At 43.0% G+C, this 15,275-nt stretch overlaps 1 protein-coding gene across 2 annotated transcripts in view; it reads right to left on the bottom strand.

Annotated features, from left to right (window-relative positions):
* Positions 1 to 1,101: 1,101 nt before the first annotated feature.
* UXS1 (UDP-glucuronate decarboxylase 1) overlaps positions 1,102 to 15,275 on the bottom strand; it is a 96,095-nt gene continuing 81,921 nt past the window's right edge. For both annotated transcript variants that reach the window (XM_077482630.1, XM_077482631.1), the window contains exons 14-15: positions 9,197 to 9,300; positions 1,102 to 2,098 (exon numbers count right to left, since the gene is read on the bottom strand). In XM_077482630.1, coding sequence (XP_077338756.1) covers positions 1,967 to 2,098; positions 9,197 to 9,300 — 236 coding nt within the window. In that variant the 3' untranslated portion in view covers positions 1,102 to 1,966. The remainder of the gene's footprint in view (positions 2,099 to 9,196; positions 9,301 to 15,275) is intronic.

The following is a 15,275-nucleotide window of genomic DNA, read 5'->3' as shown; positions in this document are numbered from 1 at the left end:
ATTTGTTTTTTTTTCCCCCCCACAAAATTGTCATTGTAATAGGTTATTTCTCACATGGCATGTGTATGCCACAAATAATGCCCCAAAACACATTCTGCTGCTCCTCCTGAGTATTACTATACCACATGTGTGGGACTTTTCCACAGCCTGGCCACACAGAGAGGCCCAACATGCAGGGAGCGCCATCAGGTGGTCTAGGAGCATAAATTACACATCTAACTTATTGACTACCTATTATACTTTTGATGGCCCTGGAGCACCAGGACAATGACACGTGACACTGACGTGGCACCGATGACAGGTGGCACTAATACGTGGCACTGATGAGCGATGGCACTTATACGTGGCACTGATGAGCGATGGCACAGATACGTGGCACTGATGACACGTGACACTGATAACAGATGGTACGTGACACTGACAGGTGGCACTGATGACAGGTGGCACTGGTGACAGATGGCACTTATACCCGACAGTGGGGACACGTGGCACTTTTTTTCACTAACTGCTGCAGTGGTTCATCTCTCCCTCCTCACACGCTCTCTGTGTGAGGAGGGAGAGCTGGCGATGAGAGATGGTCTCATATGTTTACATATGAGATCATCTCTCATTGGACATGCCATCGCACTGTAAAAGGCCGCTGTGATTGGTCATTTACAGCGATCTGTGACTGGTTGTGTCCAAGGGACACGGCCAGCACAGAAATTCCCCAATGCGCACCCGCGGGAGCGTGCATTGCGGAAGTAAACAGGAGGATGTCCAGGGACGGCCTCCCGGCAATTGTCTGCAGACACTTAGTGGTTAAGTCTCAATAGTGGGGTTAACATTTGCACTGGCTGTTAAAATTTTAAAGCTTGTTCATGTTAGGGACCTGACCTACTAAAGAACATATTTTTGGGAAATTACACCACACCACCTGGAAATAAAAAAATAAAAAAATTTGACAGTACTCCATGCACTAATGTTCTCCTCCTCTCTCACTTTGCCTTGACTGGCACCACGCTGAGGTCAGATCATGCCTGCATATCTTAATGACTGCAAACTGCATGCCAATAAAATGGGAAACCACATTTTTTTAAAAATTGCATAAAACGAGCCCCAAACAGTAGATATTTTTATTAAAATAGCATTTTCAACCACCATAAACTGATAATACTTTATTTTTTTATCCAAGAGTACACATGACAACACAATAGTGAGATTTAAAATAATCTTAATAGCTGCTTTTAAAATTTTAATTTACAGCTCAGTGAAACCTTGAAGAAAATAAAAATTATCCTTACAGTTAAAAAAAAAAAACAAACAAAAAAAACAAACATACAAAAAACCCCCAAAAAACAAAAAGAGAACAAAAAACAAATAAAGCTTTCTGACATAAATTTTAACTTTTTATCCCATTACTCTTCAAGGGATTTACCTTATATCAATAATATTTCAGAGAGATTCCACTGGCATCGTTACCTCCATTTTCTGCATAGAATACATCTAAAGGTTTAAAAGTACCCATCATACTATCATTACACATAAATAATGTTTTTATTTCTGTTAACATTTTAGCTTCAAAAAGAAACCATTTCTTTGAACCCGTTGTACTTGGCAGGGTCTTAAAGACTGAATGATGGTGCTTAGCTGGCCCCAACGCTGGCAACAGGACTGACCTGTCCAGAGACAGTAGTCAAAAACAGTCAAAGCAAGATATATAAAATGTGGAGACTTCCATGTGTTCTACACTACTGTACAAAGAAAGACAAATTTTAAAAAGTGCAAGGCAATATCTGCAGTTCTCAATGTTATTAGGCACATCCATTCCTTTAAAGCAAGCTTTGTAGGGAAATTCCAGTTTTTTTCTTCATGATGCCCTCTCAGAAGTCTATTTTTCTTTTAGAAAAGGAACAAACGGGAGAGGCAGAACAAAAATTACATCTTGTAAACCATCAAGAGATCCTAGTTTTTTTTTATGGAGTGTTCAGCTGTGTCGCATTCTGCTTTTTTTTATTCTTGCAGGTTTAGGCTTGGGGATATACTGATTGTTTGCTTGGTATTCAAGTTCCTTCCTAAAGTAGTGGATTGTTTTGTTCAAGCCTTCCTCCAGTGGAACCTGCAGAGAGACCAATACATTTTCATGACTTACAGCTTTTATCAAATGCTCTTTTTGAGGCCATTTTAACAATTTTATGAACAAATGTCTACAGCAAAAACATCAGAACAATAGGTTTCAGGTCTTAACCACTTGCTTACTGGGCACTTAAACCCCCCTCCTGCCCAGACCAATTTTCAGCTTTCAGCGCTGATGCACTTTGAATGACAATTGCGCGGGCATACAACACTGTACCCAAATTACATTTTTATCATTTTTTTCCCACAAATAGAGCTTTCTTTTGGTGGTATTTAATTACACCTGGGAGTTTTATTTTTGGCTAAACAAAAAAAGATGCAAAAAAAAAAAAAAAAAACATGTTTAATAGTTTGTTATAAAATTTTGCAAACAGGTAATTTTTCTCCTTCATTGAAGTGCGCTGATGAGGCGGCACTGATAGGCTGCACTGGTGGGCACTGTAGGCTGCATTGGTGGGCACTGATAGGCTGCACTGGTAGGCACTGATAGGCATAGTTAAGGCGGCACTAATAGGCACAGATAAGGCGGCACCGATGGGCACAGATGGGCAGATAAGGTGGCACGGATGGGTGGCACTAAGGGGCACTGATAGGTACCACTGATAGATGGGACTGATGGGCACCGATAGGTGGCTCTGATAGGTGGCACTGATGGGCACTGGTAGATGACACTGATGGGCACGGATATGTGGCACTGGGGTGCAGCACCTTTGTTGAGGCAGATTGTGGGCACTGCTGGGTGGCACTGTGGGCACTGCTGGGTGGCACTGCTGGGTGGCGAGGGCAGGTGGGCACTGGCAGGGCTGGCCGTGATCGGCTCTTTTTTTCTCCTCGCGCTGTCAGGAATAATAGCCGATTACCGGGTCTCCGTTGTATCACATGATCAGCTGTCATTGGCTGACAGCTGATCATGTGATAAGGGGACGGGATCGACCCCTTGCTTGGATCGGTGATCAGGCGAGTCTCAGACTCGCCGATCACAGAGCGTGCCGCGTGCGCCCCTCATGCACGGGACAACGTCAATAGACGTAGTCCCGGCAAAGGAGGTCCGCGCTGTAGCCGTCATTCGGCTATAGCGCGGGGCTCAAGTGGTTAAAGAACGTGTTCTGCCATTGATGACCTTGCTACTTGCTCTGGGACATTCAGAAAGTACTGAGACCAAGTATGGCGATTGGGTTTTCTGACTTCGTACTTGCTCCTGAACATTAAAGCCAGTGGAAAACCATGCCAGTCAAACAGCTATCATTCTCATAAAAGGCCAGTGCTTGGAGCCTCCAGATCTTTCTTTAGGTTTCCTAAAAATATTGCTATGCTACAATACAAAAATGTTTCTATTACACAAAAAAATAGTAATTTAAAAGATTTAAAAGGTAATTTTAGGCAATAAATGTTGGATTAAATCGATTTAAATGGCACTTCTTGTTTCTGAACAAAATATAAGACATCTTTGCTGTATCTTTGCTAAATTATACATGGACCCTCACCTTGTAAAACACCCCAGTTTAAAACAGAAATTGAAGGCAACACATCTGTGTATATACTGTATACAAAAAATATAGAAGAAGAATACCATTATTAATAAGTGATCACATAACCTCTATCCTTAGCGGCATAAAAGGTTGGGGCGGAGACTGCACGGGGATGTGTCAGCAGGAGGCAGAAAGGGTGTTGTCACCACATCTCTTGGCAACTGGACAGACAGGCTGTTCTTCCAGCATAGTCAGAAAACTGACATTCCAGGACACATGTGCTTAGCATGGTCAGTTTAAAATAAGAAAGGAGGACTGGTAGGATCACAAGGTATTTCACACAAATGAAGCAATGTAGAGAACAAGATACTTTATCACAAGTATATGATACAACAGGCATATCAGGAATATGTAATATTGGGGTAACAAACACTTTAAGCATAGACACCAACTGCACCATGTGATCTTAACGAACATTAGATCCTCCTTAGTGCAAGTCTAAATACATGTGGGGATTTGACTCAACCCTCAGTATGGGTTCTTGGGAAGTCTTGTGTCACTCAACATTTATTAGCAATTTCTGTCTCAAAGAGATAGCACAGTGAATCTAAAAACAAGAAAGATATAGGTACAGCCTATAAACACCTGCCAAATTTGTTTGTGTCTTTGTTCAGCGAGAGGAATTTGTTCCCTTTCTCTCCCAGAAAAACAAGTAGCAAAAGTAAATCTATCTCAAGGAAGGAGACAATCTCTGGATATCAATGGAACAGGTGTCCCCATTGTAAGAATTCTCCCCTATTTATATTCTAAAGACTGCTGTAAATTTTTTGGGTTTGTCTCACATTTTGTCTTGGCGACAATGGTCACAATGACAAATAGCAAGGGTATATGTCCCCAGCAGGGGCGTTGACAGCAATAAAACCTGACTTTTCCCATTCTATTCAAGGCTGAAAGAAAACACAGATATGCTTTATATTATTGCAGTAAGGGAACCGAATGTGCAAGAAGTTAAACGAAATAAAGCGCAGCATGACATTAAAAGGTTAGTAAACATATTGCTCTATAACATATACCAAAATTTTAAGATGTACATGTTTAAGAACTTTACTGAAAACAAAGTTTTGACCATAGGTGGAGATACAGCGGGTAAAAATTTGATTTTTGACTTGCTGTAAAATCCATTGACAGACACATCGCTCCATTACTCAGAACCATAGGGTTATACAGCCCCCTACAAAAGTAGGACTAGGTAGAAAAAAGATTTGTCTACGCCTTTGAGCAGTCTTAGGTGGTATACACCCCCCTCTGCTATAGGCCTTCAGTTTAGTAACGAGCAGTGTCCAAGGTATTTAAACTCCTTAGAGGGGTGGTGCTTTGTCAATGAACTCAGAGAAATGGATTTTACGGCAAGTCAAAAATCCCATTTTCTCTTTCGTTCATTGACAGACACAGCGCTCCATTATTCAGAAGCGTAGGGATGTCCCAAAGTAGTGGCAAATACGTGGGGTGGGACAATGGAAATTCAAGGCCAACACAAGAGCCAACCAGGTAACAGGAGCTCAACACAAAACAAACTGGAGCCCAACCTGAACAATAGCCCTTCCAGAGGGAATAGACCCTCTAACAGCAGCCTGCAAAACCTTACAGCCAAAAGACTTCGTTGCATGTTGTGAAAGTGTACACCGACGGACAAGTGGCCGCCTTGCAAACTTGCGCAACGAACGCCTGATGACAAAAGGCCCAAGAAGAATGTGACGTAACAGGGAAAGGAGGAAACCAATCCCTGGCAGAGTAGGCCAGAGTCATCATCTGTCTGATCCATCCAAGAATGGTTACAGGAAAAGCAGACAACCCCTTTCTTGGCCAGTCCATGATTACAGTGAATCTGACCTCCAAAAAGACTCAGTGGCTGCCAAATACACTCAAATATCCCAAACCACATCCAGATAAAGCAAATTCCTTAGGATATGTTGACCAGGCACACAAGGAAGGCAAACACAATGTTCTTATTCAAAAGGAAACCAGAAGAATGAAAGATGGACAAGGGCAAAGAACCAGCTCAACCTTATGCAACACTGATTAAGGCAGGGGTTGACAAATTTGCTTGGAATCTAGGAGCCAGCTAAAAAAGTTAGGAGCCAGGTCCGTGATGCCGATCTAGACCTGTCCCTGGCCTGATATGGAGATGAGTGAGGAAGATAGCCCCCAGCCCCCCACCTATCTCCAAGTCATTGCCCATAGCTCTTAGAGGGACATTTTATTTTTTTCAAATGACGATTTTTTTTTAAATTGCATTTTAGTGTAAATATGAGATGTGAGGTCTCTCTGACCCCAGATCTCGTATATAAGAGGACCTGTCATGCTTTTTTCTATTACAAGGGATTTTTACATTCCTTGTAATAGGAATAAAAAAGTGACACACTTTTTTTTTTTTAAAAGAACAGTGAAAAAAAAAAAAAAAGTTAAAATTAAAAAAGATTTTTTTTTTTTTTAAACGCGCCCTGTCCCACCAAGCTTGCGTGCAGAAGCGAACGCATCTGAAAGCGGTGTTCAAACCACACGTGAGGGTATCACTGATCGGTAGAGTGAAAGCAATAATTCTAGCCCTAGACCTCCTCTGTAACTTAAAATGTGCAACCTGCAGAATTTTTTAAACGTCGCCTATGGAGATTTTAAAGGGTAAAAGTTTGTCGCCATTCCATAAGCGGGCGCAATTTTGAAGCGCGACGCGTTGGGTATCGATTTACTCTGCGTAACATCTTTCACAATATAAAAAAATTGGGCTAACTTTACTGTTGTCTTATTTTTTTTTTTATATTTTTCCCCAACAAAGTGCGCTTGTAAGTCCGCTGTGCAAATACGGTGTGAGACAGTATTGCAACGACCATTTTATTCTCTAGGGTGTTAGAATAATAATAAAAAAAAATTATATATATATATATATATATATATATATATATATATATATATATATATATATATATATATATATATATATATATATATATATATATATATATATATATATATATATATATATATATATATATATAAAAAATGTTTAGGGGCTCTAAGTAAAGGGAAGGAGATAGGCTGGCAGGCAGGGGAATGCATTAGCATTGCTGGTTGTCATTCCAACGGCCACAAGAGGGCACCAGGTTCCAGAAGGAACCATAGGATCGCAGAAGGCCTCAAAGCCGGGGGCTCAATTACCGGCCGCCGCCGGCGCTGCCCGACGCGATCACGCCAGGGGAAAAACATGGCCCAGTGAAGGGCCCACCCCATGGTCCACCACTACCCGACTGAAGCATCCGCCTGTCTGTATTCCACTCCTGGAATGCGTAAGTCAGAGAGGGCCGGAATGAGACGTTCTGCCCACCGGAGGATACTGGCAACTGCCAACACCCTATTTGGTTCACCCTGGTGATTGACATAAACCCCTGCCGTTGCATTGTCAGACTGGATCCGGACCGGAAGCCCCTGAAGCCGATCCATCCATTATCCAGACATAGTCCGATCGCTTGAAATTCCGGGATATTGCTCGGTAGTCCAGTACCTCCAGCATCCAACGACGCTGAGTAGAGCTGTCCCAGGATACCCCCCCACCCGGACAGACTGGCATTGGTTATCACCCTGTTCAATACAAGGGAAGAAAGGATCTACCCCGCGGAAGAACCGGAGCGAAGCCACCAGACTAGGGAGAGCCTCTGGTTTCCTGGCTCAGCTAAATCCGATTGTCTAGAGACCTGTGGGACTTGTCCTATTATGCCAGGGTCTCCCTGAAGGGAGCTTGTATGGAACTGTGCAAATGGAATTGCCTCGAAAAAGGTAGATACCATCAGGCCTAACACATGCATGCAGGTCTGCAGGTAGGCCCACCTGCCGGAGAACAGTAAATGAAAACACAGCATGTAACTTCTGGAGTTTGTCCAAAGGAAGAAACACTCTGGCCAGAGCAGATGCCCAGGTCAGGCTCAGATAATCCAATGTTCTGGAGGGGGCCAGAGCAGACTTCAGGTAGTATAGAAGCCAAATGAAATCTGTTAAAGTCAGTATAGGAGCTACGTTGCCCCATGGGCCAAAATCGCAATGCATGCAAGGATTTTGTACGAAGTATTAAATACATTTTAGCTAGCGTGTTCAATACTTTTCTCTGTGTCATTCCATTTTATTACACAATAGTGACGTGTTCAATACCTTTTATCCGTTGTATATTTCTACATGTAAGCAACTGCTTATCAGTAATTTCATAAACAATAGCAGTATGAAAGCATACTGAAGTCAGTCTCTCCTTAGCCTGCAATGGCTGATAGACAAATATGTCATTCTCAGCTGAAAATGCATGTAAATGCAGCAACAAACTTCTCAAGTTCACCACAGGTATGGGAACGTCTACATACATATTTCTGAACGCCAACGACGGCATGTTTCTATGATGTGACCTACATGTCACTTTTCACTAAATGGGGAATAGCTTCTTACAGGAACAGATCTTACATAACATTCAAACAATTGACGTTATAAAAAACAACTTGTGAAAAATACATTCATTTGGCAGAAGAAGCTGGCGTAATACATCCACTCTGCAGCAAAAACATGGCAATGCACATACTGGTGGAGCATATGCACTCTAGGGTGGAGATACTGACACCATACGTCTGCTCCTGGGTGGGAATATTGGTGCACCATACCTTCTCTGGGGTTAGGATACGGGCACCCTACATCTGCAACAGGTAAGACCTACACTTAAAGTGGTTCTAAAAAGGTATAATTTTTTTTTTATCCTAATGCATTCTATGCATCAAGATTAAAAAAAATTCAGCGTGCAGCAGCCCCCCTAATACCTGAGCCACATCTCCATCCAGCAATGTTACACAAGAATTTGAGTATAACATGTTTCGTTTTTTTTTTTTTTGCTTAAAAATAACAAAGACTTTAATCTTTTATCACCTTAAGGCTAAAGTCAGACAAAGGAAAACACTCACCTGCAGTGTTTTGGCCAGTGAGGGAGAAACACTGAAGAAGCAAGTGTTTATATAGCAAACCTCTTGCTAGCAAGTTTTTGCCAGTGTCTCTCATTGGAGGTATGGGTAGCCTTAAAATGAGAAGTTATGTCTGAAGACAGATACTCCTCATGCACAAACTCCTCAAGCAAGGATAGGGTACAAACCTCCTCTTCCTCTGTTGACTATGCAGTAACAACTGCAGCCACAGAGAAATCAGGTGAACAAGATGGCTTGGAGCAGACTAGTGACTTGTTTTCCGAGTCTGCCAACATGGCCAAAAATCTTCCCATAAACTCAGAGATGGTTGTAGATAACTACTTCCTGGACTGATGAGTATTGCGACTTAAGCAAGTCACAGATCATGCAATTTTCTCTCCTTTAACATTGATTGTGTTAATGTGGAAATGCCTCTCGCTACGCTATTGACAGCAGGGAAACCACCCACTGTCTGAATACAAAGTACAATGATCACAGGACAAAAACCCAACAGGCTGTTTGTACTATAAAAGTCAAGAAGTTGAAAAACAAAAGCCAGAAAGGGAGAGTGAAGACTGAATGACAATATCAAAATGTAAACAGAAAAACATATATTCCAGGTATACATACCACAGGTTCCCAACCAAGCAGAAGTTTGGCTTTTCTGATATCTGGCTTTCGTCTTTGAGGATCATCTTGAGCTTCAGAAAGAAAGTTGATTTCCCCTCCACTACCTACAAGGGAAAAAAAAGATGTCTATTACCACAAACACAGGTAATAAGGCATGACCATAGCATAGCACACACAAGCTTTTATTTGCAAGTCCAATTTTATGAAGTTTTAAAGCCAGCCATGGATGGATCGATTCTTGGCCGGTTCAGCAGGGATCAGCCAAGATTCGATCCGTCTATGGGCAGGCAGGATTTTTGACATGCGATTACTGCCAACGGCCATTGCTGCTAGCAGTAAACATTGTGTTCTGCCATCTGGGAAAGCTCCCTACTCTCACCCCCCCCCCCCCCACTGGCAGAACACAATAGTGCTGCGGGAGGCATTCTCTTGTCAACACAGACTGTTGATGAGGGAATCGTGTAACCAAATTATCTATGGTTTGATTAATGCAACATATTCATATACAGTAAAGCCTGTAATAGCCAATCAGATCCAAACAACCTTTTGACATTCATTTGTTTAGGCTACTTTCGCACTGAGGCGCTTTATAGGTGCTACAGCTCTAAAAATAGCGCCTGTAAAGAGCCTCTCTTGTCTCTCCAGCATCAAAGCCCTCGGGTGGTGCGCTTGCAGGACGGTAAAAAAAAAAAGAAAAAAAAAAGTCCTGCAAGCCACATCTTTGCAGCGCTGTAGGAGTGGTGTATACACCGCTCCTAAAGCGCCCCTGCCCATTGAAAACAATGGGGCAGCGGTGCTTTGCGGACAGTTTTAAACCTTTTTCAGCTGCTACAGGGGGTCAGATCTGCCCCGATAGTGGCCAAATTCTGTGCCGACACCCACCCCAGTGTGAAAGTAGCCTTAGGCAGCTGGTGTAAAAGTTGATAGCTAGTAAAAATGAAGTAAATCTTTCTAATACATGTAATAAAATTGCTTTACACTAGTGAATTCCTAATCACATTATGGGGTAGATTTACTAAAGGCAAATAGACTGTGCATGTTGCAAGTGCACTTTTACTCTGCAAGTGCAGTTGCTCCAGAGTAAATCAACCTCAATACAACCAAGAAATAGCCCTACTTTTATTTGATCACAGTTTACAACAGGTACAAATAAATGCAACTTTATACAGCATACACAATGTTTGTAGTACAGTGCCTTGCGAAAGTATTCGGCCCCCTTGAACTTTTCAACCTTTTGCCACGATTCAGGCCTCAAACAAAGATATAAAATGTTTATTTTTTGTGAAGAATCACCAACAAGTGGGACACAATTGTGAAGTGGAACAAAATCTATTGGATAATTTAAACTTTTTTAGCAAATAAACTGAAAAGTGGTGCGTGCAAAATTATTCGGCCCCTTTACTTTCGGTGCAGCAAACTCACTCCAGAAGTTCAGCGAGGATCTCTGAATGATCCAATGTTGTCCTAAATGACTGATGGTGATAAATAGAATCCACCTGTGTGTAATCAAGTCTCTGTATAAATGCACCTGCTCTGTGATAGTCTCAGGGTTCTGTTGAAAGCGCAGAGAGCATCATGAAGCCCAAGTAACACACCAGGCAGGTCCGTAATACTGTTGTGAAGAAGTTTAAAGCCGGATTTGGATACAAAAAGATTTCCCAAGCTTTAAACATCCCAAGGAGCACTGTGCAAGCGATCATTTTGAAATGGGAGGATCAGACCACTGCAAATCTACCAAGACCTGGCCGTCCCTCTAAACTTTCAGCTCAGACAAGGAGAAGACTGATCAGAGATGCAGCCAAGAGGCCCATGATCACTCTGGATGAACTGCAGAGAACTACAGCTGAGGTGGGAGAGTCTGTCCATAGGACAACAATCAGTCGTACAATGCACAAATCTGGCCTTTATGGAAGAGTGGCAAGAAGAAAGCCATTTCTCAAAGATATTCATAAAAAGTCTTGTCTAAAGTTTGCCACAAGCCACCTGGGAGACACACCAAACATGTGGAAGAAGGTGCTCTGGTCAGATGAAACCAAAAATCAAACTTTTTGCCCACGATGCAAAACGATATGTTTGGCGTAAAAGCAACACAGCTCATCACCCTCAACACACCATCCCCACTGTCAAACATGGTGGTGGCAGCATCATGGTTTGGGCCTGCTTTTCTTTAGCAGGGACAGGGAAGATGGTTAAAATTGAGGGGAAGATGGATGCAGCCAAATACAGGACCATTCTGCACGAAAACCTGTTGGAGTCTACAAAAGACCTGAAACTGGGACGGAGATTTATCTTTCAACAAGACAATGATCCCAAACATACAGCAAAATCTACAAAGGAATGGTTCACAAATAAACGTATCCAGGTGTTAGAATGGCCAAGTCAAAGTCCAGACCTGAATCCAATCGAGAATCTGTGGAAAGAGCTGAAAACTGCTGTTCACAAACGCTCTATATCCAACCTCACTGAGCTCGAGCTGTTTTGCAAGCAAGAATTTCAGTCTCTCAATGTGCAAAACTGATAGAGACATACCCCAAGCGACTTGCAGCTGTAATCGCAGCAAAAGGTGGCTCTACAAAGTATTAACGCAAGGGGGCAGAAAAATTTTGCACGCCCCACTTTTCATTTTTTTTATTAGTTAAAAAAGTTTCAAAAATCCAATAGATTTCGTTCCACTTCACAATTGTGTCCCACTTGTTGGCGATTCTTCACAAAAAATAAAAATTTTATATCTTTATGTTTGAAGCCTGAAATGTGGCAAAAGGTTGAAAAGTTCAAGGGGGCCGAATACTTTCGCAAGGCACTGTAGATGTGAGCAATTGCCACAGTCATGACTATGACCCTATTTGGCACCCATTTATAAATCCAAGACCCATGAATCTCTGTAAACTGATGCAACCAGAAACTCCAGTGTGTGATCTGCAGAGATTTGCAAGACGATTAATTCCAACAACTGGGATTAGTGAATTGTGAGATTCTCAATGACATTTTACAATCACATTCTGAAAAACTGCAAACCTGTAAAAGTAATTGCAGATTCACTTCTTTTGTTATTAATACTAGCAAGTGTGCCAATCCAGAAAAGGAAAGGTTGGGAATATAACAACGTAAACCTAACAAACAGTATATGCAGGAATAGATTGTAGAGGGTGTGACGGCATGAAGTATGTGCAGGAGAAGGGTACGGAAGATATGACAGCAGGCATTATGTCTAGAAAAGGAGTGCAGAGGGTATGGCAGCAGGCAGTATATGAAGTGAAGTGTAGGAACGCAGAGGGTATGACACTATGCAATATATGCCAGAGAGTAGTACGAATTGTGTAATAGCAGGCAGTATATGCAGGAGAGGAGTGGAGTGCAGAGGGTATGGCGGAGGCAGTATTTGCAGGGGAAGAGAGTAGTATAGAAGGTATGATAGCAGGCAGCACGTGCAGGAGTGGAGTGTGAGGGGCATGACAGTGAACAGTGTGCACACAAGAGCAGCGTAGAAGGTATGACAGCAGGTAATATGTATAGGAAAAGTGTTCAGGGGTGTGTGACAAAGGGTAGTTTGTGTGGGATAGAAGTGTGGATGGTATGACAGCGGGATGTTCAGAAGTGTGGTGGGTATGATGGAGGGCAGCATATGCAGCAGAGGAAAGTGAGGGGTGTGGTGGGTGTTTTTTTTCAGGAGATTATTCTGATAGCTATGACACCACGTAGTATTACATTGGCAGTATGTGTTGGAGAGTATGACAGGAGACAGTATGTACTGATGAGAAGTATGTGGAGTTTGACAGCAGGCAGTGTGTACAGAAGAAGATTGAGGAATGCAAGACAGGAGGCAATATCTGCAGGAGAAGAATATGGAAGGTATATGGCAGGGGAGAGTGTAGAACTGTATGCAGAAAATTATATATTTATTTATTTTGTTCAGCTAGTATGTGCAGATGGCAATACAGGGTGGTATTTATGAGCAGGAGATCAGTACAGAGGGCATTACAGGGGAAAATATGTTCAGGAGAGGAATTCGGATGGTATGACAATGGGCAGTGTGTGCAGTAGAGGAGTGCAAAAGATATGACAACAGGCAGTATGTGCAGTAGATGAGTCCAGGGGTATGTCATGAGGCAGCGTGTACAGGAGAAATTTGTGGAATGGGGATGACAGCAGAAATTATATACAGGAGAAGAGTATTGAATGTACCATAACAGGTAGAACAGTTAAACTTTTAGCTCAGAAATGGTGGTTACTTGTCTTTTCATAGGTGTCAAAAATCACAAAAAATATGGTTATAGACCTACAGGTGAATTACAGGGAAAGAGAAATGTGTACCATAATGCATTTGGCACCCATTTACAAATCAGAGATCAGCATCACGAAAGCCAAACTCTTCACACAGATGGATTTAAGAAAAGGAGTAAGAGGTTAAAGTGCATGTCAAGAGAATATATATATATATATATATATATATATATATATATATATATATATATATATATATATATATATATATATATATATATATATATATATATATATATATATACACACACACACACATAATATATATATATATATATATATATATACACACACATATATATACATATATTACACACACATTATATACACACACACACATATATATATTAGTGATGTACCGAAATTTCGGCCGCCGAAACATATCGGCCGAAAATGCCCTTTTCGGCAATTTGCCAAAGAAAAAAACGTCCGATAATGGAGCCGAAAATGGGGCATGGCCTGGGTGGGGGCGGGGCTCCGCCCCCTGGTGACGCCCATCATGGGGGGTGTATAGCGCAGGAGAGCCACCTCCGCCGCCTGTTTGATAACAGCGCCGGGAACATCACAGCTTCCATTTCAATTGCTGTGTGTTCCCGGCCGCGCCTTCACACACAGCCCCTCCCCCTTGTCCAGGCACTTAGACAGATCATCCGCAGGATTGGACGGATGATCTGTCTATCAAAGTGCCCGGACAAGGGGGAGGGGCTGCGTGTGACAGCAATTGAAATGAAAGCTGTGATGTTCCCGACGCTGTTATCAAACAGGCGGTGGAGGCGGCTCTCTTCCCTGCACACAGTGCAAAGGCTGGCTGCAAAATGGCACACAGGCTGCAATGGGGCACACAGGCTGCAATGGGGCACACAGGCTGCAATGGGGCACACAGGCTGCAATGGGGCACACAGGCTGCAATGGGGCACACAGGCTGCAATGGGGCACACAGGCTGCAATGGGGCATGCCTCCTGTACCGTGCATGCAGTCTCTGACCACCTCCTGTACCGTGTCCCCAGTCTCTGACCACCTCCTGTACCGTGTCCCCAGTCTCTGACCACCTCCTGTACCGTGTCCCCAGTCTCTGACCACCTCCTGTACCGTGTCCCCAGTCTCTGACCACCTCCTGTACCGTGTCCCCAGTCTCTGACCACCTCCTGTACCGTGTCCCCAGTCTCTGACCACCTCCTGTACCGTGTCCCCAGTCTCTGACCACCTCCTGTACCGTGTCCCCAGTCTCTGACCACCTCCTGTACCGTGTCCCCAGTCTCTGACCACCTCCTGTACCGTGTCCCCAGTCTGACCACCTCCTGTACCGTGTCCCCAGTCTCTGACCACCTCCTGTACCGTGTCCCCAGTCTCTGACCACCTCCTGTACCGTGTCCCCAGTCTCTGACCACCTCCTGTACCGTGTCCCCAGTCTCTGACCACCTCCTGTACCGTGTCCCCAGAAGCCACCTTCCGAGATAAAGGACCAACAGAATCTCTCTATTGGTTCAAAAAGTGGCCTCTGCAGGGCAGCAGTCAAGATCAAATTCAATCCCAAGGACACAAGAATGGCTTTACAGGCGAGACTGTCTACTTTACACGCTTTATGAAGTATGAATCAATGAATGAGAAACAGCCCCTGAAAAAAAAAAAAATAAATGCATAGGGACAAAAACCGGACCCTTAAAAAGGTACTTAAGGCGAATCTCCCACTCGCATATTTCTGCGGGTGCCACTTCCTGGCTTCACCCCAGGCAAAAAAATATTTCCATGTCCTGTAATTGAAGTTCCCCAAAGCTGGCTTCCAGGGGCTCAACAGTG

This window comes from Lithobates pipiens, unplaced genomic scaffold (assembly GCF_037356315.1).
Source record: "Lithobates pipiens isolate NorthernLeopardFrog02 unplaced genomic scaffold, aLitPip1_a1.2 Scaffold_16, whole genome shotgun sequence".
Lineage (NCBI taxonomy): Eukaryota > Metazoa > Chordata > Amphibia > Anura > Ranidae > Lithobates > Lithobates pipiens.
The sequence above is the reverse complement of the archived record's forward strand: the minus strand, read 5'-3'. Positions and strand labels throughout refer to the sequence as shown.